At 40.1% G+C, this 23,125-nt stretch overlaps 1 protein-coding gene across 1 annotated transcript in view; it reads right to left on the bottom strand.

Moving 5' to 3' along the window:
- The window catches only part of LOC131613679 (uncharacterized), a 44,587-nt gene extending 22,995 nt beyond the window's left edge, over positions 1 to 21,592 (bottom strand). The window contains exons 1-2 of the mRNA XM_058885328.1: positions 20,756 to 21,592; positions 20,248 to 20,629 (exon numbers count right to left, since the gene is read on the bottom strand). Of these exons, the coding sequence (XP_058741311.1) occupies positions 20,248 to 20,629; positions 20,756 to 21,592 (1,219 nt within the window). The remainder of the gene's footprint in view (positions 1 to 20,247; positions 20,630 to 20,755) is intronic.
- Between the last annotated feature and the right edge of the window lie 1,533 nt (positions 21,593 to 23,125).

The following is a 23,125-nucleotide window of genomic DNA, read 5'->3' as shown; positions in this document are numbered from 1 at the left end:
ATCGTGTTGGATGGTATAGACGTATCTTGCTATCTTGATGGTGAGTAAAGTGAAGGATGCTATAACGAAAATCTGTTGATAAGAGTATGTTGTGATGTTGTATAGTCGAGTATAAGCAAGTTGAGGATGGTTGTGTCGGATAGATTTTCGAGGACGAAAATATCCAAGTGGGGGAGAGTTGTAACGCCCCGAATTTAATTAATTATTTAATTAAATTAATTAAGGATTTAATAATTGGAAATTGGTCGAAGTTGGGATTTATCGGAGAAATTGGATTATTATGTCGGTTTAAGTTGTTATGTGGTAATTATTATTATATTGGAGTTGTAGAAATAATATAATTATTATTATACTGGAGTTGTAGAAATAATATAATTATTATTATATTGGAATATGAGTTGTTGGTTGGGTTTATTTTATGGTGGTATGGAATAATAAGGAGGTGTAGAGAAGTTGAGCCCAATAGAGGAATATTATTATTATTATTATTATTATTATTATTATTATTATTATATATTGGATTAAATGGAATAAGAGGATTAGGTTTATTATTAGAAAGAAATAATAAGGGTTTGGAGCTCTAGAGAAGAAAAAGAGATTTATCGTAGAAAATTGCAAAGCTGCAGAGAAAGAGAAAGAGCAAGGTTGGAACTATGGCTGCAACGAAGTGCAACCAGAATAGAGAGCGACCTCCAATCCAAGGTAAGGGTGGGGTTCTAGCTCTATAAACGCGATTATGATGAATGATATGTGAGGGTTATGATTGTATGGATTGTCTCTGTTTTGTGTGGTTGTTTGTATCTTTGAGATTGAATTTTGTTGATGTTGAAATTGATTGATGTCTGTGAATAAGGTTATAAAAGTTCAATCAATTGTTGTGGGGAATTAACCTAGGGTTTATAATTATTATTATTATTGAGGAATTAAGTGCAGAAAAACGGATTAATGTTGGTTGAGTATAACTATTATAGTGCTATGTCTCTGTGTTGGTCGAAATTGATTTGCAACTGAATCGAAGGAGGAAAATTGAGTTTTTGGGTTGAGTTATAGGGATTTGGTATGACGGGGTTTGAGATTTGGGATCAAAATCAATGTGTTAAAATTCATGTTTTATGATTCCAATTCACTACTATATGTTAGGTATGAATGAATATGTGTTTGTTTTATGAAAAATAATTGAATTGGTTGGATTTTAATGGAAAAATGCATAAAACCCGTAGTTGTTTCTTGGCAAAAATCTAGTTTTGGAGAAAACTTCAAAAATTCATATATTTTGATCCGTAAGTCCGTTTGAGTCCCCGTTCGAAGCGCTAGAAAGCTAATAATGTGTATTTTATTATAAAAATAGTTTCATGTTCTGGAAATAAAATTTAATTGGTGTGTAATGAAGTTTTGTTGTGTCGGTGTATGATACTGGTGTTTGCGCTTTCCGAAAACTTAGAAAATTCACAATTTTTGACTCCGGTGTCCATTTGACGCGCTGTTTGGACCGTTGGAAAGCTAAAATTATGTTCTATCTTGTAAAAATATTTTCAAACACAGTAGATGAATTTTACTGAATCGATATACATTTTCGTGTGTAATGTTGTGTAATTGTCGAACTGGGTGTACGCTATTAATCGTGTGCTTGTTGTATGAACTTGTGTGATTGAATTGCTTGTTGTATGAACTTGAATGATTGAATTGCACGTTGTTACTGCTGTTGTGTTGTTGTTATTGCTATAAGTTGTTGCTTCATACAATTTGTTGATATAAGTTGTTGTCGATATGTTGACTAAGTTATAGGCCTATGGCCAGTGTTGAAGCGATGTTGAGTACCTCTAATGTTGGTACAATGTTGAATTGTTGTCGTTGTTGCGTTGTTGTTGTTGTTGTTGTGACGTTGCGGTTGTTGTTGGATGCATACATTTGCATTGTTTAAGTTGGCCTTGATGGCACCACGTTGAAAAGTTGAAGGCTTATGCCTTGGCCTTAATGGCTCCACGTTGAAGGCTTACGCCTTGTTGAAATGCCTCGATAACCTGGCATATGTTTAAGTTGGGAGTTTTACTCCAAATGGTACCACATGCATTTGCACAGTTGAGTCGCATTTGAAGTTGTTGTTGTTATTTCGTTGTTGTTGTTATTACGTTGTTGTTGTTGATATAAGTTGTCGTTGTTGTAAGTTGTTGTTGTTATAAGTGGTTGTTGTTATTAAGTTGTGATGATTTAAATTAGGAAATAATTATTATAACTATTGTTATAGTTGTTGTTGCTAATTGTTGTTACTAGTTGTTGTTATACTTGTTACTGAATATTGTTATCATAATTGTTGTTGGTAAATAATTATTATAACCGTTGTTGCTATTTGTTATTATAACTGTTGTTTGAATAAGTATGAAGTGGTGATATTGTATGATCTAATCTTAATATATTATTTATCACACGCTTGCTTATATTGTTGGATATCTCACCCTTCTGCTGATGTTTCCCCTACCATGGGAAATGGGCAGGTACTCAAGAATAGCTGTGGATGTTCAAAGTATTTTTATGAAGTCTTTAGTTGCTGTTAGTACGAGTTGGGTCTTGCTATGATACGTAGCACTTGGGGGGTTGAACGATTGTTGTTATTTATTAATTGTTGTTATAACTATAAGATGTTAACTTTTAAGTGGAAATTGTGAAGCAATATGTTGTTGTGAAGTTGTTTCAATTGAATGAAAATATTGCACGAAGTGAAGTTGAATAATTGATATTATTATTATTAATAGAAGTTGTTTATTTTTAAAAAGAGTAAACAGATTTTAATCGGTTCATCCGAGTTATGTGCTATGTATCTATGATATATGTGATTAAGTTGTTTATTGTTTTACGTTGAATGTGACATCCCAATTGTATGTTGGGTAGGTTTGGGGTGTTACAATTGGTATCAGAGCAGGTCGGTCTGTCCGGCCAGTGTTGTCTAATATTATTTATCCCTTCGTATGCGACAAGTGTGTGAAACACTGTCGGTACTTGTTTGTTTTCCAGTTGTTGGTTACAGGAGTTGGCTTTAAGATAAGTGGGGTAGAAGCGGTGCTTCTCGGATCTATTCAGTTGTAAGATGTTGGTGTGCTGCAGTTGGCGACAATGCAAGTATTGTTTAAGTTGTGTTGTTTTCCGAGGTAACATGGATTTAAGATTTTAGTTGTTTGACAAGTTGAAGCGTATTGAATGAAGAAAGGATGTTGGTAGATCTTGGAAGCAAGATAGAGAGATGTAACTTATGTCCATCAACCTTAAATTCTGATTTTTGCAATTATGGAACAACTGTCAGTAAAAGGGGCATAACTTTTTACTCGTGATTCTGATTGAAGCGATGCTGGACTTTTTGGAAAGCTTACGAAATTCCCTACAGTTTGCATATAAGATTTGTCTTTAGGAAATTTGTGAAGAGGAAGAAAAGTGCATTTTAATATTTGGGTCTGATGCTGATTTTTGGAAAATTCTGCATACAGGAGTTTTGGACCAGTCCCATTGCAAGGATGATAACTTTATACTCGTAAACCGGATTTAAGCGATTCTTGAAGTTATGGAATCTACACGAAATCCCCTTCATTTTGGAATATAATTTTGTGTTTGGGAGGTCTGTATTGAAAGCGATTAATGTGTTTGAAGTTGGGTGATTCTTGCTAAAAATTTGGAAAAAGTTGTAGAAGTTGTTGGGAAGTTTTGAATTGTGAGTTAGGATCGGAAATGCGAGTCTGTGAGTACAATTTGGAAAAGAACACTATTAATGTTGGTAATGATGGTTTATACTTTGATATCGTTCTCGGCTGTCTATTGACAAATTGAGGACTTGATCACCCTTAATCCCTTGTTGATAATGGACGAAAATCGTGTTGGATGGTATAGACGTATCTTGCTATCTTGATGGTGAGTAAAGTGAAGGATGCTATAACGAAAATCTGTTGATAAGAGTATGTTGTGATGTTGTATAGTCGAGTATAAGCAAGTTGAGGATGGTTGTGTCGGATAGATTTTCGAGGACGAAAATATCCAAGTGGGGGAGAGTTGTAACGCCCCGAATTTAATTAATTATTTTATTAAATTAATTAAGGATTTAATAATTGGAAATTGGTCGAAGTTGGGATTTATCGGAGAAATTGGATTATTATGTCGGTTTAAGTTGTTATGTGGTAATTATTATTATATTGGAGTTGTAGAAATAATATAATTATTATTATATTGGAGTTGTATAAATAATATAATTATTATTATATTGGAATATGAGTTGTTGGTTGGGTTTATTTTATGGTGGTATGTAATAATAAGGAGGTGTAGAGAAGTTGAGCCCAATAGAGGAATAATATTATTATTATTATTTGGTTAAGACTTATAATATTATTATTATTATTATTATTATTATTATTATTATTATTATTATTATTATTATTATTATTATTATTATTATATATTGGATTAAATGGAATAAGAGGATTAGGTTTATTATAAGAAAGAAATAATAAGGGTTTGGAGCTCTAGAGAAGAAAAAGAGATTTATCGTAGAAAATTGCAAAGCTGCAGAGAAAGAGAAAGAGCGAGGTTGGAACTATGGCTGCAACGAAGTGCAACCAGAATAGAGAGCGACCTCCAATCCAAGGTAAGGGTGGGGTTCTAGCTCTATAAACGGGATTATGATGAATGATATGTGAGGGTTATGATTGTATGGATTGTCTCTGTTTTGTGTGGTTGTTTGTATCTTTGAGATTGAATTTTGTTGATGTTGAAATTGATTGATGTCTGTGAATAAGGTTATAAAAGTTCAATCAATTGTTGTGGGGAATTAACCTAGGGTTTATAATTATTATTATTATTGAGGAATTAAGTGCAGAAAAACGGATTAATGTTGGTTGAGTATAACTATTATAGTGCTATGTCTCTGTGTTGGTCGAAATTGATTTGCAACTGAATCGAAGGAGGAAAATTGAGTTTTTGGGTTGAGTTATAGGGATTTGGTATGACGGGGTTTGAGATTTGGGATCAAAATCAATGTGTTAAAATTCATGTTTTATGATTCCAATTCACTACTATATGTTAGGTATGAATGAATATGTGTTTGTTTTATGAAAAATAATTGAATTGGTTGGATTTTAATGGAAAAATGCATAAAACCCGTAGTTGTTTCTTGGCAAAAATCTAGTTTTGGAGAAAACTTCAAAAATTCATATATTTTGATCCGTAAGTCCGTTTGAGTCCCCGTTCGAAGCGCTAGAAAGCTAATAATGTGTATTTTATTATAAAAATAGTTTCATGTTCTGGAAATAAAATTTAATTGGTGTGTAATGAAGTTTTGTTGTGTCGGTGTATGATACTGGTGTTTGCGCTTTCCGAAAACTTAGAAAATTCACAATTTTTGACTCCGGTGTCCATTTGACGCGCTGTTTGGACCGTTGGAAAGCTAAAATTATGTTCTATCTTGTATAAATATTTTCAAACACAGTAGATGAATTTTACTGAATCGATATACATTTTCGTGTGTAATGTTGTGTAATTGTCGAACTGGGTGTACGCTATTAATCGTGTGCTTGTTGTATGAACTTGTGTGATTGAATTGCTTGTTGTATGAACTTGAATGATTGAATTGCACGTTGTTACTGCTGTTGTGTTGTTGTTATTGCTATAAGTTGTTGCTTCATACAATTTGTTGATATAAGTTGTTGTCGATATGTTGACTAAGTTATAGGCCTATGGCCAGTGTTGAAGCGACGTTGAGTACCTCTAATGTTGGTACAGTGTTGAATTGTTGTCGTTGTTGCGTTGTTGTTGTTGTTGTGACGTTGCGGTTGTTGTTGGATGCATACATTTGCATTGTTTAAGTTGGCCTTGATGGCACCACGTTGAAAAGTTGAAGGCTTATGCCTTGGCCTTAATGGCTCCACGTTGAAGGCTTACGCCTTGTTGAAATGCCTCGATAACCTGGTGTCGCACGCTCGCGAAAAATGAACAGAGTCGCCACCAATATATTTATCCCATAAGGGAAAGGAATACCGGATAACCTACAAAGGGTAAGAACGAGGTCTTGCGACCAGAGAATCAAGGTACGGGAGTCGGTTACGCAAGGGGAAGGTATTAGCACCCCTCGCGCCCATCGTACTCGATGGTATCCACCTATGTTTGTTTCTATCTAAAGGGTGTATAACTACGTCTATGTCTAAATGCAAAATGAATGCAAAATGTAGGGAAAATAAAGAATTGTACTCGCACGGGCCCTACCCCGCTGCCTACGTATCCTTTTCAGGAATCAGAGTTACCGTAGCTCGGCTAAAGATTTTCTGTTTGTTTTGTGTTTTTTAGTTGGGCGGCGTTAACGCTCACGCTCTTGCACAAGGGGACAGCCTAGGATGCAATGGAGCGGAGATAACTTGCCCTTAAGAAAAGAAAAAAGAGATTGGTTTGTGTCTTTTAGGGTAATTCCATGATGACGAGAACCCACTACAAGGTCTCGCATCACTTCCTCACTTTTGTTTTAAGTCTGAACATTTATTAGGTTTTTTGAAGTGTTTTTGGTTGGTGTTTTTTATGGGGATTTTAATTTTGTGACTTAGATCATACCAAAAAGAGTTTTGTTTTGCACATTTAGAGAAAGCACATCGAGGCCTACGCCACAATCGTTTCTCTAAATAGCGGTTAAGAAATACATCGAGGCCTCACACCTCAATCATTTCTTCTCCGCTAAGTAAAGGAAATACAAAAAAGAGTTCTTTTGTGAATATTTAGAGAATGCACATCGAGGCCTACACCACGATCGTTTCTCTAAATAACGGCTAAGAAATACATCGAGGCTTCACACCTCAATCATTTCTTCTCCGCTAAGTAGGAAAGAACGTACATCGGGGCCTACACCCCAATCATTTCCTTCCTACTATGGAATATAGTAACGGTATGATCGTCATCGATATTTATTAAGTATTTTGAAAGTTGAAAAGAAAAAGAGAATGAAAGAAGGGAACTATTTCTAAATCTAGTCTAAGTTGTCTAATATAAGGGATTTAAAATGAAAAAACTATACAATTTATTAAAGGAAGACTATACATGAAATATGTAAAGAGAAGTCAATATACGGAAAATAAAATTGAGAACTATGACGAGTAAATGGTATTCACAAACACACATATATCGATTAAATCTATACAAAAAAAATCAGGACTAAAAATCAATTCCTAAGTCTATTAATGAATTATTTACAAAGAAGTGTTAAAACAAAGAATATTCAAATATATTGTAAAGAAAAAGATTTATTAAAAGGGTAAAGAACGATTAGAAAAATAACAAAAAATCAAGACAATTATTTAGTCAGCCTAAAAACTAAGAGCAATTTTATGCATTTTTTAATATTTGAATTAAAAGGATTTATGAGTTAAAAAAGAAAACAAAATTAAAAATGAAAGCTAGACTGCCAGGGGGGTGTAACAGCATTATTCAAATGAACTACAATTAACTACAAGCAAAACTGGGCCTGATTCAGGGGGTGGTAAGAGCAAAGCGTTCAGGGCCCCAAATTCATTGGAGTGTGGTGTATCAGTAAAACAAGTGTGTATTTCAGAAATGAAAGCAAGGCCCACATGCGCATGGTCCAATATCTCATTTTCTATTTCATTTATTTATTGCACATGTGATATTATACGTGTCAGGGGTCGATTGGTTAAAAAAGGATAACTTGTTAAAACCTGAACCAATCCTATCGCTACACCTCACATTCCAATCATTTGAGTAAAGACAAAATTAAAGAACGGACCAGTGATACCACGCCACGTCACAGATTCCAAATCAAAACCAAAAGAAACTACAAACAGAGTCTCGTCATCTTAATACCTCCGGCCACCGTCTGCCACCGTGAGTGGTGGCCGCAATTTCCAGAAATTCAGTAAACATACATCATCACAATCGTTTCAATCATCTAATTCCAGATATGCTAATAGTTTTCACAGACATAGAACGAAACTAAGGAATCGAACGAAAATATCTAAGAACCCTAAAAATTGGATCTGGAATTAAACTGTCCACATGCAAGATAAATGGAAGCAATCATAGGGTTAATGATCAGTGAGCAATTTCGTACGAGATACCATCAAGAATCATGCAAAACGATGATGAATGCATGGACTTAGGGACATGAGTTTACCTGTAGATCGGAGTAGTCTGAAGAGATCTTTAACGGAGGATTTGAAGCGTGGTAACGATCCAGAAAGCTTCAGAGAATTCCGATTGAGCAAAATAAATGCTCAATTATGCTTAAAACTCGCTTCAACGTGCAATCCAACTCGATCTACCTTGTGAAGAAAACTGAGCTCGGAATCTATGTTACCGCCGTTACAGATGCGAGGAGGAGTGTGTGATAGCTTGACTACAATATGCTGAACGTGTAAGAACCTCCAGCTACGCGCAAGAAGCTTTGAATCATGGAATGCAGAATTTCACCATTGATGAAGGAGATGAGCTCTGTTTATTGATTCAGAGGAAGAAGAGGCTTTGTTCTTGGCTTATAGATGAAGATAGAGCCATGGTGATGAAGGTTTGATGGTTGAGTTCGTTGAGTTTGTTACAAGTTGTAACAAACTTTGTAAGTGATGGAAGAGAGAAAAAAGGATCCGAGAGAGAAGAGAGTGAGTTTGAGAAATGAGAAAAAGTGTGTAAAAAAATGAGAGTGTGTGAGTGAGTTGTGAAGAGATTTTAGTTTATATATGGTGCATGAGGTGTATGGAGTATTATGGTGTGGTGTAGTGTAGTGAATAGTTTCACAACACTTAGAGAATCAGGCTCTGCATTTGAAATGCTCTTCCACGTATGCTACCTGCATGGAAATGATTATGAGGCTCTCTTTTGTGCATGCCTTGCCTGCGTGTGACCTGGATTTGACTTGCATTCTCGGCCAAAACATGACTTAGTGAGGGCACCACTTTGAATGCCTCTCTCTTGACCCATGCGTGTCTGAACTCAGTGATCTTGGATCCATTAGGTAGATATCACGTCAAAGAGTCGTTAGAGACCAAGTTTGTCCAAAATGGATGCTTGTGGAAGAAGAAATGTGGACACGAATTCAGCCCACCACGTGTTTGTGCAAATGCCAGGTCATGACTTGGAACTTTGGCTAGCCAGACGCGTGGCTTTGACTTTGCGAAAGGGTGACTTTGGAGCTTTATAAATGATTCATTCTTTGTCCAAATGACTTGATTCTTGCTTTGTTGGGTAGAGCACATGGAAAGGATTGAGATGATGCCAAGTTTGCATTTGTAGAAATCCTGAATTGCCCTAGAATTGGCTTCAAAGTTGGCACGCCACGTGCTCGATGAAATATGTCACGTACGACCAGAATTGTGCCTAGCTTCATGACTTGAGTGAATGTAATTCTGAAAACTTCAACGCTCAATATCTCTTGATCCAAGCGTCAAATGGAAGAACTCCCAACTAGGGAGTAGTAAAGGGCTATGATTTGAACACTTTTTATGTTGAGCTTGTCTTAAAATTCTGTCGTTTTCAACATGATAATCGAACCTGAAGTCAGCTGCCCAGCCAATTGGAAATTCACTCAAAAATTCTTTAAGTGTAGAACTTTCCTCTTTTGGCAAATTCCCATTTCAACTAACTTTCCAAATTTGGCAGTTTTGATTGTTCCTTGATTTTTCTCATTTCCTTGACTTTATTTGACCGGTTTTTCCACCAAAAGTCGATATTTGAATGATTCTTCTGATTTTGACCCAAAAGTCAACTGTTCTGATTTTTCCGACTATTGATGAAATTCCCGATTAAATCCCTTCCAGTCAAGTCCAGTCAAACAAACACGTCCACATAGTCAGTATGAGAGCTTCTCATTCATAGAATCCACTCCTGATTAAATGTTGACCAGAAAGTCAACTGGTTGACTTTGATCAACGAAACCCTGATTTAAAGGACCAGATGATTTGCAAGCTTGTACCCTCTAACCAATGCCCTGATTTGAAGCAGAGAGACACCCCAATCCAGGAGGACTTCAATGAACATAGAGCCACATGATTATACCTCAGTCTCCTCATTCTTTGATCGACTTCTTTGCAATGGAGCTTTTCTTGCTAGCCCTTGAATAACACCTATGATATGAATGCATGGATATGGATTATGACCTAAGTGATGTATGTGCATGAATGCAAGGCCTAAGCCAGTTAGAAGTTAAGGGGTAGGACAAATTTGGGGTATGACAGCTGCCCCTATTTAATCGTCTTAAACCTGAAGGTGAGATTGGCGTTAGCCTTTCGAACATTCAAGGTAGAAGGAGATTAAATATCAAGACCTAAAATTTGTCCTGAAGAAAAGATGGTGTGAGTGTTATTTTTGTTTGATATCTGCTGGGGAAAGAGATTTTTGTTTTTCTGATGGAGATATTTACAGCAAGCAACTGGATGGTGGTAACTTGTAACGTAGCCATGGTGCCAATACAAGGTTCTCAAAGGGATTGGTATTTACATGGAAATGATTGGGAGAGAAGTAGGTTTGACAGAAAGATAAGGCGACATAGACAATTGTTTTGAGGGAGATACAGACGAGCATCAAAAGGAGGTACAGACGAGTATCGAAAGAATGACACAGACGAGCATCAGAAGGAGATACAGACGAGTATCGAAAGAATGACACATACGAGCATCGAAAGGAGATACAAACGAGCATCGAAAGAATGACACATACGAGCATCAAAAGGAGATACAAACGAGCATCGAAGGAATGACACATACGGGCATCAAAGGAGATACAAACGAGCATCGAAGGAATGACATATACGAGCATCAAAGGAGATACAAACGAGCATCGAAGGAATGACACATACGAGCATCAAAGGAGATACAAACGAGTATCGAAGGAATGACACATACGAGCATCAAAGGAGATACAAACGAGCATCGAAGGAATGACACATACGAGCATCAAAGGAGATACAAACGAGCATCGAAGGAATGACACATACGAGCATCAAAGGAGATGCAAACGAGCATCGAAGGAATGACACATACGAGCATCAAAGGAGATACAAACGAGCATCGAAAGGATGACACATACGAGTGCTCGAGGAGTTTGGTAGATTGACTTACGGGGGTTGGGATACCAGGTATCGGCACCATGGGTGGAGGAGATTTGCGATGTAGTAGCAGATATCAATTGGAATTTGTAAGGGCATTTTATTTGAGGATGTATCATTGTCCTGATAGAGGGGTGATTTGTATTATCTGGCTTATGCTTTGTATGCATGTTTGACTTTTTCTAGGGCGTAATGTTCCATTTTGATGGATATGCTACGCTTTTGAGGATGCAAATGCTATATGCAATGGATTCTATATGCAAAGAGTGCCAAATAAAGGCGTTAGTGAGGGAACCGGAGAGTGGGATCATTGGGGTCCGTTGCCTTGTGATCTTGAACCATCATCGTGAATTGATATTGGAACCCTACAGTACCAAAGATTATTGGTAACTGCGTTGAGGGTTGGAACATAGCCCTGCTGGGGATGAAATGATTTTGCTCGACTTTCCTTACATCCTAAGCTGCTTGGGGAATCACGAGTTTTAAGAGACCACTCTTCGTCTGCCATGTGAAATAGGGATATGGACCTTTTCATGTGCTCCGTGCTTGCCAGTACTGATGAATTATACTCTCGAACCTTCATGCGGGATGATGATGACCTTTGTGACATACTATGAACCAAGATGACGGCTAGAACCTGCAACCTGCACAGAAGACAACGTTTGGACGCAAATATTGCCCCTCAGAGCACTTTCATGTCTATGTAACATCATGTTTCGTTTGATTTTGTGATTATTATTCCCCATGCTTTCAATGCGATGTTTAATAACGAATTAAATCACACCTCGCATGCATAGAAAAAAATGAAAAGAAAGAAATAAAGCTTTTGCATCGAAAGATCATTTTATTGATGGAATGCCTGTGAATAGGCTTCTGTACAAGGAAGCAACTCCTAAATGAGGTAGTTGCGAAAAAGAAAATACAAACGCAAAGAGCGAAATGGCAAAGAGAAATGCTCGGATTTCCACTAAAACTGATATTGCTACAGTTCCCATATCCTCGATCCTCTCAATGCTTTGCTTCAGAAGGGTAGTGGTTGGATTGATCTGTCCGTTCTGCCAAGGGCGTATAGTGGTCTTTGTGAAGGGTATTCAGACTGCAGCCTCTCGCTTTTGATCCCTAACTTTTGCCTGGATCGCCCTTTCGGGTTTTCAATCCAGCGGGATACCCCTTTTTGCCTAAGTCGCCCCTTCGGGTTTTCAACTTAGCGGGTTATTCTTTTTTTGTTTTATCCCTAATTTTTGCCCAAACCCTTTTGGTTTGCCGGGATGCCCTTATTTTTGCCTAGGTACGTCGACCTAGCGGGTCTTTTATGCGTAGTATTTTTTGACTGAGTCTGAATTGACTGGAAGCGGAACGTCTTCCCCATCCATCTTTGTCAGGATTAAAGCACCACCTGAAAATGATTTCTTCACAATGTATGGTCCCTCATAGTTGGGAGTCCATTTGCCCCTTGGATCGGTGTGAATTGGCAAGATCTTCCTCACAACTAGGTCACCTGTGTGGAATTCTCGAGGCCGAATCTTCTTGTCATACGCTTTCTTGATCCTCTTTTGGTACAACTGGCCGTGGCAGATAGCAGATAAGCGTTTTTCCTCAATTAGATTGAGATGATCAAGCCTCGTTTGAACCCATTCTGTTTCATCGAGTTTGGCGTCCATCAAGACTCTCAACGAAGGAATTTCCACTTCGACAGGTAGTACGGCCTCCATGCCGTAGACAAGAGAGAAGGGAGTTGCCCCAGTTGAAGTACGAACAGAAGTTCTATAGCCATGCAAAGCAAATGGCAACATCTCATGCCAATCTTTATACGTTCTAACCATCTTCTGGACAATCTTCTTTATATTCTTGTTAGCAGCTTCGACGGCGCCATTCATCTTTGGCCGATAGGGTGATGAATTGTGATGTTCAATCTTGAACTCTTCACACAACTCTGCCATCATTTTGTTATTAAGATTGGACCCATTATCAGTGATGATCTTGTTTGGAATCCCATATCGGCATATGATCTCTTTCTTGATGAAGCGAGTAACGACTTGCTTGGTTACATTCTTGTAAGAAGCAGCTTCAACCCATTTGGTGAAGTAGTCGATAGCAACAAGAATAAATCTGTGTCCATTCGAAGCTTGCGGCTCTATCCGTCCGATCATGTCTATGCCCCACATAGCAAAGGGCCAAGGTGATGTCAGAACATTCAAAGGAGTTGGAGGAACATGAATTCTATCAGCATACACTTGACATTTGTGACATTTCTTCACGTACACATAACAATCACTTTCAATCGTCATCCAGTAATATCCTGCTCGCAAGATCTTTTTGGCCATAGAATGTCCACTGGAATGAGTTCCGAAAGATCCTTCATGAATTTCCCGCATGATCAGTTCTGCTTCGTGTCTATCCACGCATCTGAGCAAAACTGAATCATAGTTTCTTTTGTACAGGACGTCTCCTGACAAGAAGAACTTGGATGCTAACCTTCGAAGCGTTCGCTTATCACCAATCGTAGCATCTTCGGGATACTCTTGCTTCTCAACATACCTCTTGATGTCGTAATACCATGGCTTTTCATCATACACATCTTCAGTAGTGAGACAATGAGCAGGGAATACATGGGCAGGTTCCTTGTAACGGAGGATCGTTATGTCTGGTACTTCTTTAGGGGAGCTAACTCTGAACATAGCCGCCAAAGTAGCCAAAGCATCTGCCAATTGATTTTCCTCTCGGGGGATGTGATTGAAAGTGATCTCCTCGAAAGCGGGTAACAACTCCAAGATATAGTCCTTATAAGGAACTAAATTGGGGTGTCGTGTCTCCCAATCACCTCTCACTTGATGTGTAACCAAGGCAGAATCCCCATAAACCTCAAGGATCTTGATTCTCATATCAATTGCTGCTTCGAGGCCCATTATGCAAGCTTCGTATTCTGCGACATTGTTTGTGCAATCAAAGCATATTCTGGCTGTGAAAGGGATGTGAGTTTGACGAGGAGAAGTCAAAACTGCCCCAATACCATGGCCCATAGCATTTGACGCACCATCGAACGTGAGAGTCCATCGCTCCCCTGGTTCGGGTCCTTCATTATCATCTAGTTTCATGATATCTTCATCAGGAAAGTCAAACTTCATTGACTGATACTCTTCTAGTGGCTGATGAGCAAGATGGTCTGCAAGGACACTTCCTTTGATGGCCTTCTGTGTGATATACTGGATGTCGTATTCTGATAAAAGCATTTGCCATCGGGCTAGTCTTCCTGTAAGAGCCGGTTTTTCAAAGATGTACTTTATCGGGTCCATTTTGGAGATCAATAGAGTGGTATGAGTCAACATATACTGCCTCAGTCGGCGAGCAGCCCATACCAAAGCACAGCAAGTTTTCTCGAGTAGTGAGTAGCGGGATTCACAATCGGTAAACTTTTTGCTCAGGTAATAAATGGCGCACTCTTTTCGACCAGACTCGTCATGTTGGCCCAGCACACACCCCATAGATCCTTCAAGCACAGTTAAGTACATAAGAAGCGGCCTCCCAGGAACCGGAGGCATGAGAATAGGTGGCTCTTGGAGATACTGCTTGATCCTTTCGAAGGCTTCCTGACAATGATCATCCCAACGGATATCTTGATTTTTGCGCAGCAGTTTGAAGATGGGTTCACAGGTGTCAGTGAGATGAGAAATGAACCTGGCTATGTAATTCAATCTCCCAAGGAACCCTCGGACCTCTTTTTCATTCTTTGGTGCTGGCATATTCTGTATTGCTCTTACTTTGTCAGGGTCGACCTCAATCCCTCGTTGACTCACAATGAATCCAAGTAACTTTCCAGATCGCACCCCAAAAGTGCACTTATTTGGATTAAGCCTCAACTTGAATTTTCGCAAACGAGCAAACAATTTCTCAAGGTATACCAAATGTTCCTCCTCAGTTTGGGATTTTGCAATCATATCATCGACGTACACCTCAATCTCCTTATGGATCATATCATGGAAAAGGGTCACCATAGCTCGTTGATATGTTGCACCAGCATTCTTAAGACCAAAAGGCATCACCTTATAACAGTACGTACCCCACGGAGTGGTAAAAGTAGTCTTGGTCATATCTTCAGGAGCCATTTTTATTTGATTATAGCCAGAAAAACCGTCCATAAAAGAAAACACCGAATACTGAGCAGTGTTGTCGACTAGCACATCAATATGAGGCAGAGGGAAATCGTCCTTCGGACTTGCCCTATTCAAATCTCGGTAGTCAACACACATACGTACCTTTCCGTCCTTCTTAGGAACAGGTACTATGTTTGCAATCCAAGGAGGATACTCACATACAGATAAGAAACCAGCTTTCAACTGTTTTTCAACTTCTTCCTTGATTTTCAAAGCCATATCAGGTCGAGTTCTTCGTGGTTTTTGTTTTACAGGCGGACATTCTGGTTTGAGAGGTAGCCTGTGCATAACTATATCCGTGTCTAAACCAGGCATGTCTTCATATGACCAGGCGAAGATATCAACATACTCTCGGAGCAACTCAATCAACCTTCTCTTTACATCACTTTCCAAAGCGGCACCTATCTTGACTTCTCTCTTTGCTTCTTCTGTACCGAGGTTGATGATTTCTATGGCTTCTTGATGTGGCTGAATCGATTTCTCTTCTTGTCTCAAAAGTCTTGCCAATTCCTCAGGGACTTCACAATCTTCCCCACTATCCTCATCGGCTTGGTCAATTGGATTCTCAAGGATATTAAGACGTGGAACTGTAACATCATCATTTTTGATGGAATTCGAGCCGGATCTGCACGATGGATGATTTATGCCTTAGAATGCAACACATAAAAAGAAAAAAGGAAAGCTTTGCCATTTTTTGAAAAAGTTTTTAAAGTAAAAAACAAAAATGAAAGAAATGGAACAGTAATTGCATGCGAAGATATGATTTTTATTCAATATTAAACAAACTGAAACAACATGGGGGTCCCTTCTTTATACAAGTGGTCAAAATGCTTAGGGCGAAGCATATGACTTATCGAAACAAGAAAATTACATCTCCATGAAAGTGACTCTAGGGATGTCCAAGATAGTCCAATTGTTGAGTTCCTGTCCAGGCGCAGCATGGCAAATGAATTTGGAGAGATCTTCTTCATCATCATCGTCCACGGCGAGAACCTGACTTCCAGAATTGGTGCTTGCACTGACGAACACTTGAGAAATGCGGGGAATCACCTTCTTTCCAGGAATTATGCTGAGCTGAGTAGAGGAAGATGGCTGATACCCAAGGCCATACTTGTCTCGCTTCTCATGAACATCAATCAGCTTGCCCCAAGCACTATGGGGAGTACCAGCTTCTAAGAAGGCCTTAGCATCATTTAAAGACGAGAGGGGTGCTCCGAGTTCTTTCTTATTCTCAACCATGGGGAGTTTATCAACCGACACGATCTCTAATGCCTGAAAAGGTGTCTCTTGTATTTCTCCCTCCACTTCAACATAACGGTATGACGCCAGATTATTGACAATCAAATCCTCTTCACCAGTGATCACAACAATCTTGTCATTCACAACAAATTTCAAACACTGATGGAGGGTAGATGTCACAGCCCCAGCAGCATGGATCCAAGGACGACCCAAGAGGCAAGTGTATGAAGGACTTATATCCATAACATAGAAGGCAATGTAGAACATGTGAGGACCAATCAAGACAGGCAGATCAATTTCTCCTTCTACGGACCTTCTAGAACCATCAAATGCTCTAACGCTCATAGTGCATGGTCTCATCATAATCCCATCCATACTCAGCTTAAACAAAGTGGCCTTGGGCATCACATTAAGAGAAGAACCTGTATCAATCAGAACTCGAGACAACACAGCATCCAGACACTTGACGGAGATATGCAATGCTTTGTTATGTGCCCTACCCTCAAGTGGAAGTTCATCATCAGAAAAACCCAAACAATTACCAGCAGCAATGTTGGTCACAACCCCTTCGAACTGAGGCACAGTAATATCTTGAGTTACGTGAGCGGAAGCCAGAACTTTCATCAGAGCATCACGGTGAGCTTCAGAATGTACCAAGAGAGACAGGATGGAGATCTTGGCTTGGGTCTGATCAAGTTGGTCAATCACTTTGTAATCACTTTTCTTAATGATTTTCAAGAGTTGTTCGGCATCTTGGGCATTACGTGTTGCAGGAGGATCAACAGCAACTTGCTTTCCTTTTGCTTGTGTACTAGCCTCTTTATTGGTCTCTTTAGGAAGTGGAGGAGGGGCAGCAAAGATCCGACCACTACGGGTAATGCCACTAGTGCCAGTAATATTGGTGATGCTCGAATTACCCACTGGAGGGCACTCATATTTCTTCCCTCGAATATACACGGCATTATAGCTCCAAGGGACAGCCTTGGGATCATTCACAGGAGAAGGAACAAGAGACGAGGATGGAGGGGTCGAAGGAGCATTTGGAACCTGAATGACCAACGGAGTCCTCGGAGCCTGAATGACCAAGGGAGTACTCGGAGCACGAATGACCAAGGGAGTACTCTGATTTTTTGACACCTCAGCAGGATAGTAAGGTATCTCTAGAGTAGCCACATCTTCGACAGGAACGACCCTTTCCACTCTAAGACCACCTTCATCCATTAGTTTCTGGATTTCTTCTCTCAACCTAACGCATTCCTCAGGGTTAGAAGAACATTGCAAACAGTAGTCATGTAGTTCACACAAAACCTTTTGTTGCTCAAGATACTCTCTGACAACTGCTAGCGGCATCCTTACCTCATTAACATCACTCACTAGGATCTGATCATCACATAACTCAATAGCATTGGTCGCACCGGCATGAGGAGGCATAGGATTATTCTGCACATTAGGACCAGTAGGAGTGAACGAGATGAGCTTGTCATCGAGAAGATCCTGGACTTTCCACTTGAATGCCCTGCATTTCTCAATTGTGTGGCCGGGAGCCCCAGAATGAAATTCACAATGAGCATTCGCATCATACCCAGGAGGAAGAGGGTCAGGTGGAGGACCCATTTCGCGGAGTTGCACTAATTGACCAGCAAGTAATTGGGGAAGAAGCTGAGCATACGACATTGGAACCGGATCTATACGCCTGTCAGGGTATCTTTGCCTCTGTGGACCTCTTTGACCTTGAGGCCTAGGATTCTGTTGGCGATTCTGAGAAACAGCAGCTTGTTGTTGTGGTACGAAAGGCTGTTGGGGTGCCATCCATGGTTGTGGAAGAGCAGCAGCATATGCTTGAGGGACATACGGACCTGGAACAGCATAAGGCATCGGATAATAAGGAGGTGGAACAGCAGAATATGCAGGAGCTCGACCTTGGTCAACAGAGGCAGTGCTAGTCTCACCTTCCTTCTTCTTCACAAACCCAGAATACGGCTTCTTACCATTACCACTTGAGTTGCTAGGATTAGTAACACCTTGAATGGTACCAGCTTTGACACAGTTCTCAACCCTCTCACCAATGATGACCACATCCGAAAAGGAAGGAGAAGTATTACTAACCATGTGCTGAAGATACGGCCCTTTTAGAGTCCCCATAAACAGATCAATCAACTCGCGGTCCAAAAGAGGAGGTTGGACACGGGATGCAAGTTCACGCCACCTCTGGGCGTATTCTTTAAAAGACTCTTCAGATTTCTGTGACATATTTTGTAGCTGGGCACGGCTGGGAGCCATAGCAGTATTGTAGTGGTATTGTTTCAAGAAGGCGTCGACAAGTTGTCCCCAAGTACTGACATTAGACCTCTCAAGTTTCATGTACCATTCCAACGGGGCTCCAGTGAGACTATCCTGAAAGAAATGCATCAGCAGAGGCTCGTTCTCAGCATGAGCAGCCATCTTACGGCAGTAGGAACGAATGTGAGTCTCTGGACAGGTGACTCCCTTGTATTTATCAAAATCTGGCACTTTGAATTTCGGGGGAATAACAATCCCAGGTACCAAGCACATAGCAGCAGTGTCGAAACTCGAAGTTTTAGCAACCTCAACAGCCTTAAGACGTTCTTCAAGAGCTTGGTACATCTTAGCAGTCTCGGTCAACTCAGCAGTGAGATCATGTTCAAGATCAATAACCTCATGGTGGTCGTCCACTACTTTCAGTGTCTCATTAATAGGAGTCTCTTTAGTTTTCACCCCTCCGTCAGCAGAATTGGTAGGAGTATCTTTGACCAAACTAACGACACTCTTTCTGAGTTCATCCTGTCCTTGAACAACGGCATGGAGAGTTTCCATAAGTTGGGCCATTCTCTCCCCCATAACATCCATATCCCTACGGAGGGCAGCTTGGTTCTGCTCAAATTGATCCATGAGTCTCTCGTTGCTCCGGGTACGGTAAGGATGTAAGAAAGTCAGCTTCGTCGTCGGAAAAGAAATCTGTTGCTGAAAGGGACCCCAATTAGTTTCTTGTACAATAACCTGAAAAATGCAATGTGATAATGTGAATGTATGAGTGCATGTGTGCGTATGACGTGATGTGCCATTTTCAGAGTATCCAAGATTTAATATTGATCCAGAATAGCTAACAATGTGACAAAAGATAAGTGTCAAGAGAAACTAGTTCTTTTTATTCATAACAAGAATTTTAAACTTGGGCAAGCCATACATTGACAAGATAGTTCAGCAAGGGAAATAAAAGACCCCATCCAACAAGTCTGGTGGTGGTCGAAACATACAGACTCAAACATCAATCCATCTGAATATAAAACAGAGGTCCTCCTTGTCTGAAGTGCTCGTCGCTCCACTTCTTAGTTTCATCAAACAGTTTCTTGGTTGCTTCTCGATTTCTTCCTTTAAGAAGGCTTTGAATCACCTCATCTTTGCGAAACAAATGCCCATCTAGCTTCTTGCAGCACTCCCTGAGTTCGTCACATCCTTTGCATTCTGGGAGATAATCCTTCTCAGATATGTCCTCCATCATTCGATCTCTGAGCTTGGCATTTTCTTCTGTTAGTCGAGTATTACGGAGGTGACTTCCTTTCAGTTGAGTCTCAATTGCCATTCTTTTAGTGGTCTCTTCTTCCAGTTTCTTTTTCAAATTCTTTACTTCAACTCTAGCATCCCTTTCTATCTTGAGCTTATAAGCTTTCAAGTCTTCTCGGTACTCTCGCTTGAGTTTCTCTTCTGCCTCTTTCATGGCCCTTTTTAGGAGCTTCTGATGATCCTCGACAATAACAGTAGTATCTCTTTCACCTTTTTCCGTTCTAGCCCTCTTTTGAACTCTGGAAGATTCTCCCTTCAGCATTTTGGCTTCGTGTGTCAACTCAACCTTTTTCTGGTCCACAAGACAATGTTTCGGTTGCGCATCTGACTTCTTTTCGTGCAATTGGGTGCTTTCCATATCTACCTGGATACGATTCTCAGCAGGCACGGCGGCAATTAGAATCTTAGGTGGTTGCTCGTACAATGGGTTAACCTTCGGGAAAGGCAACAGGCGATCTTTAACTCTATTTTCAACCCAATCTGTGTAGGCTTGTTTGGCAACGGCATTCTTTTCACCTAGAGAAATCTGATCACTTGTATGGATGTCTTTCCAGGCGCTCACTACTTTTTCTAAACCTTTTGGATCGGTTCCCTTCTCAAAGCAAACGGATTCAAATATCTCTTTGTCCAAAGGCTTGTTTTCAAGTGCAAAACCCAATTGACGCAGCGCTAGCTTAGGATTATAATTGATAACACCTTTTGTTCCTATGAGGGGAACATTGTCAAAAGCACCACAACTAGTTATAATCCTCTCTACGTCCATCCCAGCAGGACACCAGACAATGTCATTTCCGGTAAGCCCCATGATCCTTTGAGGCCATTTCTGAGTAGAAGTAATGAAAGGACCACTTGTAGGCAGGTGAGACTTAAACCAGGTGTATAACAGCGGCAAACAATTTCTTATGGCTCCTCCTTTCCCATATCGAGAGTGAACAGAATAGTACGTATCGGCTAGCAAAGTAGGGACCGGATTCTTCTCCACAAAAAGACATATAGCAGCCAGATCAACGAACTTGTGAATGTTAGGGAACATTACGATCCCATAAATCAAAACGGCCAGAAGGGCGTTGAAAGCCTCCCACATCTTTTTGTTAGCCAACTCTTGAGCCTTCTCAACCAAGAAACTCATATAGAAACCATGGGTGTTACCATTCTTCTTCCAATTCCCAAGGACGTCTTCTATGCTCAAATAAAGAGCGTTGGCAATGTTGTTCAAATCAGGCTTCTCTGGGACACACACGAAAGGAACCTTGTGTTGAATCTTGATATTGAGAAAGTGAGAGTACTCCTCGAGAGTGGGAGCCAACTGATAGCCTGAGAAGGTGAAACAACGCAAGTCAGGATCGTAGAACTGGAGAAGAGTAGACAAACCCCATTCGTCGACGTGTGAGTCCAAAAGAGTCAAGATGTTTCCATAATTCTCAGTGAACACAGTTTTATTATGACCAGTGATCAGTCCACCCAATTGCCCCAACTGAACCAAACCTTCGCGATGGAAACTGTAAGTGTGAGTACGCCTTGTAGCTTCTCTGGTAGCGGTCACGTTGCTAGCCATCCTGGATGAAAAGTAATAACCTCGGATACCCTGAAAAATGGCATGCATATGAGAAATAATACTATTTTTCTTCTTTTCTTTTTTCCTTTTTTTTTTTTTACATCTTTTCTTTCTTTTCTTTTCTCTTTTTTTTTGGAAGGTAAATATGCCATGATGTAAATGATGCAATGGAGGTTTCCCCACATAGGAGAAGTGTGTGTTGCCTCTGGATAAGATCGGACGTTGCAGGATCAAAGGTCCGGCATAGGCACAATGAAACCATGAGAACACAAGTCATCAGCAGAACAGAACGGTCACCAACGGTACCTGTCATGTATATCCCTCCCCACTCACGGGTGTAGTCTAGGTCAAGGTAGGTCAAAAAAGCCAACAGAGGATTGAAAGTAGGCGTAATCATACGATATTGCCTCTTTCAACCAAGCTCTGCCCGTGGATACATGATCGGATCAATCAGACATACGTCTTCTGTCCGTCATGGCCACTCTATTCCTAGTTCCTAAGGTATCACTCATGGCCTGGGTATTGGGCCTTTTACCTCATAGAACAATCCCACCCAACCTGCAAAACAGAACAGAAGACCCCAAGGAACACAGAATATAATCCATATGCATGATGTGCAAACAGAAATAAACATGATATGCAAGCAGAAAAATAAACATGCAAGCATATATACAAGGTATAGACATAAAAGCAAATAAACACCCAGTAAATAAACAAACAAACGCAAGCTAGGATCGACTCACTAAGGATGGACCAGCAACAGGTCTAGCAACGTCCCCAGCAGAGTCGCCAGCTGTCGCACGCTCGCGAAAAATGAACAGAGTCGCCACCAATATATTTATCCCATAAGGGAAAGGAATACCGGATAACCTACAAAGGGTAAGAACGAGGTCTTGCGACCAGAGAATCAAGGTACGGGAGTCGGTTACGCAAGGGGAAGGTATTAGCACCCCTCGCGCCCATCGTACTCGATGGTATCCACCTATGTTTGTTTCTATCTAAAGGGTGTATAACTACGTCTATGTCTAAATGCAAAATGAATGCAAAATGTAGGGAAAATAAAGAATTGTACTCGCACGGGCCCTACCCCGCTGCCTACGTATCCTTTTCAGGAATCAGAGTTACCGTAGCTCGGCTAAAGATTTTCTGTTTGTTTTGTGTTTTTTAGTTGGGCGGCGTTAACGCTCACGCTCTTGCACAAGGGGACAGCCTAGGATGCAATGGAGCGGAGATAACTTGCCCTTAAGAAAAGAAAAAAGAGATTGGTTTGTGTCTTTTAGGGTAATTCCATGATGACGAGAACCCACTACAAGGTCTCGCATCACTTCCTCACTTTTGTTTTAAGTCTGAACATTTATTAGGTTTTTTGAAGTGTTTTTGGTTGGTGTTTTTTATGGGGATTTTAATTTTGTGACTTAGATCATACCAAAAAGAGTTTTGTTTTGCACATTTAGAGAAAGCACATCGAGGCCTACGCCACAATCGTTTCTCTAAATAGCGGTTAAGAAATACATCGAGGCCTCACACCTCAAT

This window comes from Vicia villosa, linkage group LG6, assembly GCF_029867415.1.
Source record: "Vicia villosa cultivar HV-30 ecotype Madison, WI linkage group LG6, Vvil1.0, whole genome shotgun sequence".
Classification (NCBI taxonomy): domain Eukaryota; kingdom Viridiplantae; phylum Streptophyta; class Magnoliopsida; order Fabales; family Fabaceae; genus Vicia; species Vicia villosa.
This window is presented reverse-complemented; position numbering and strand designations above follow the sequence as displayed.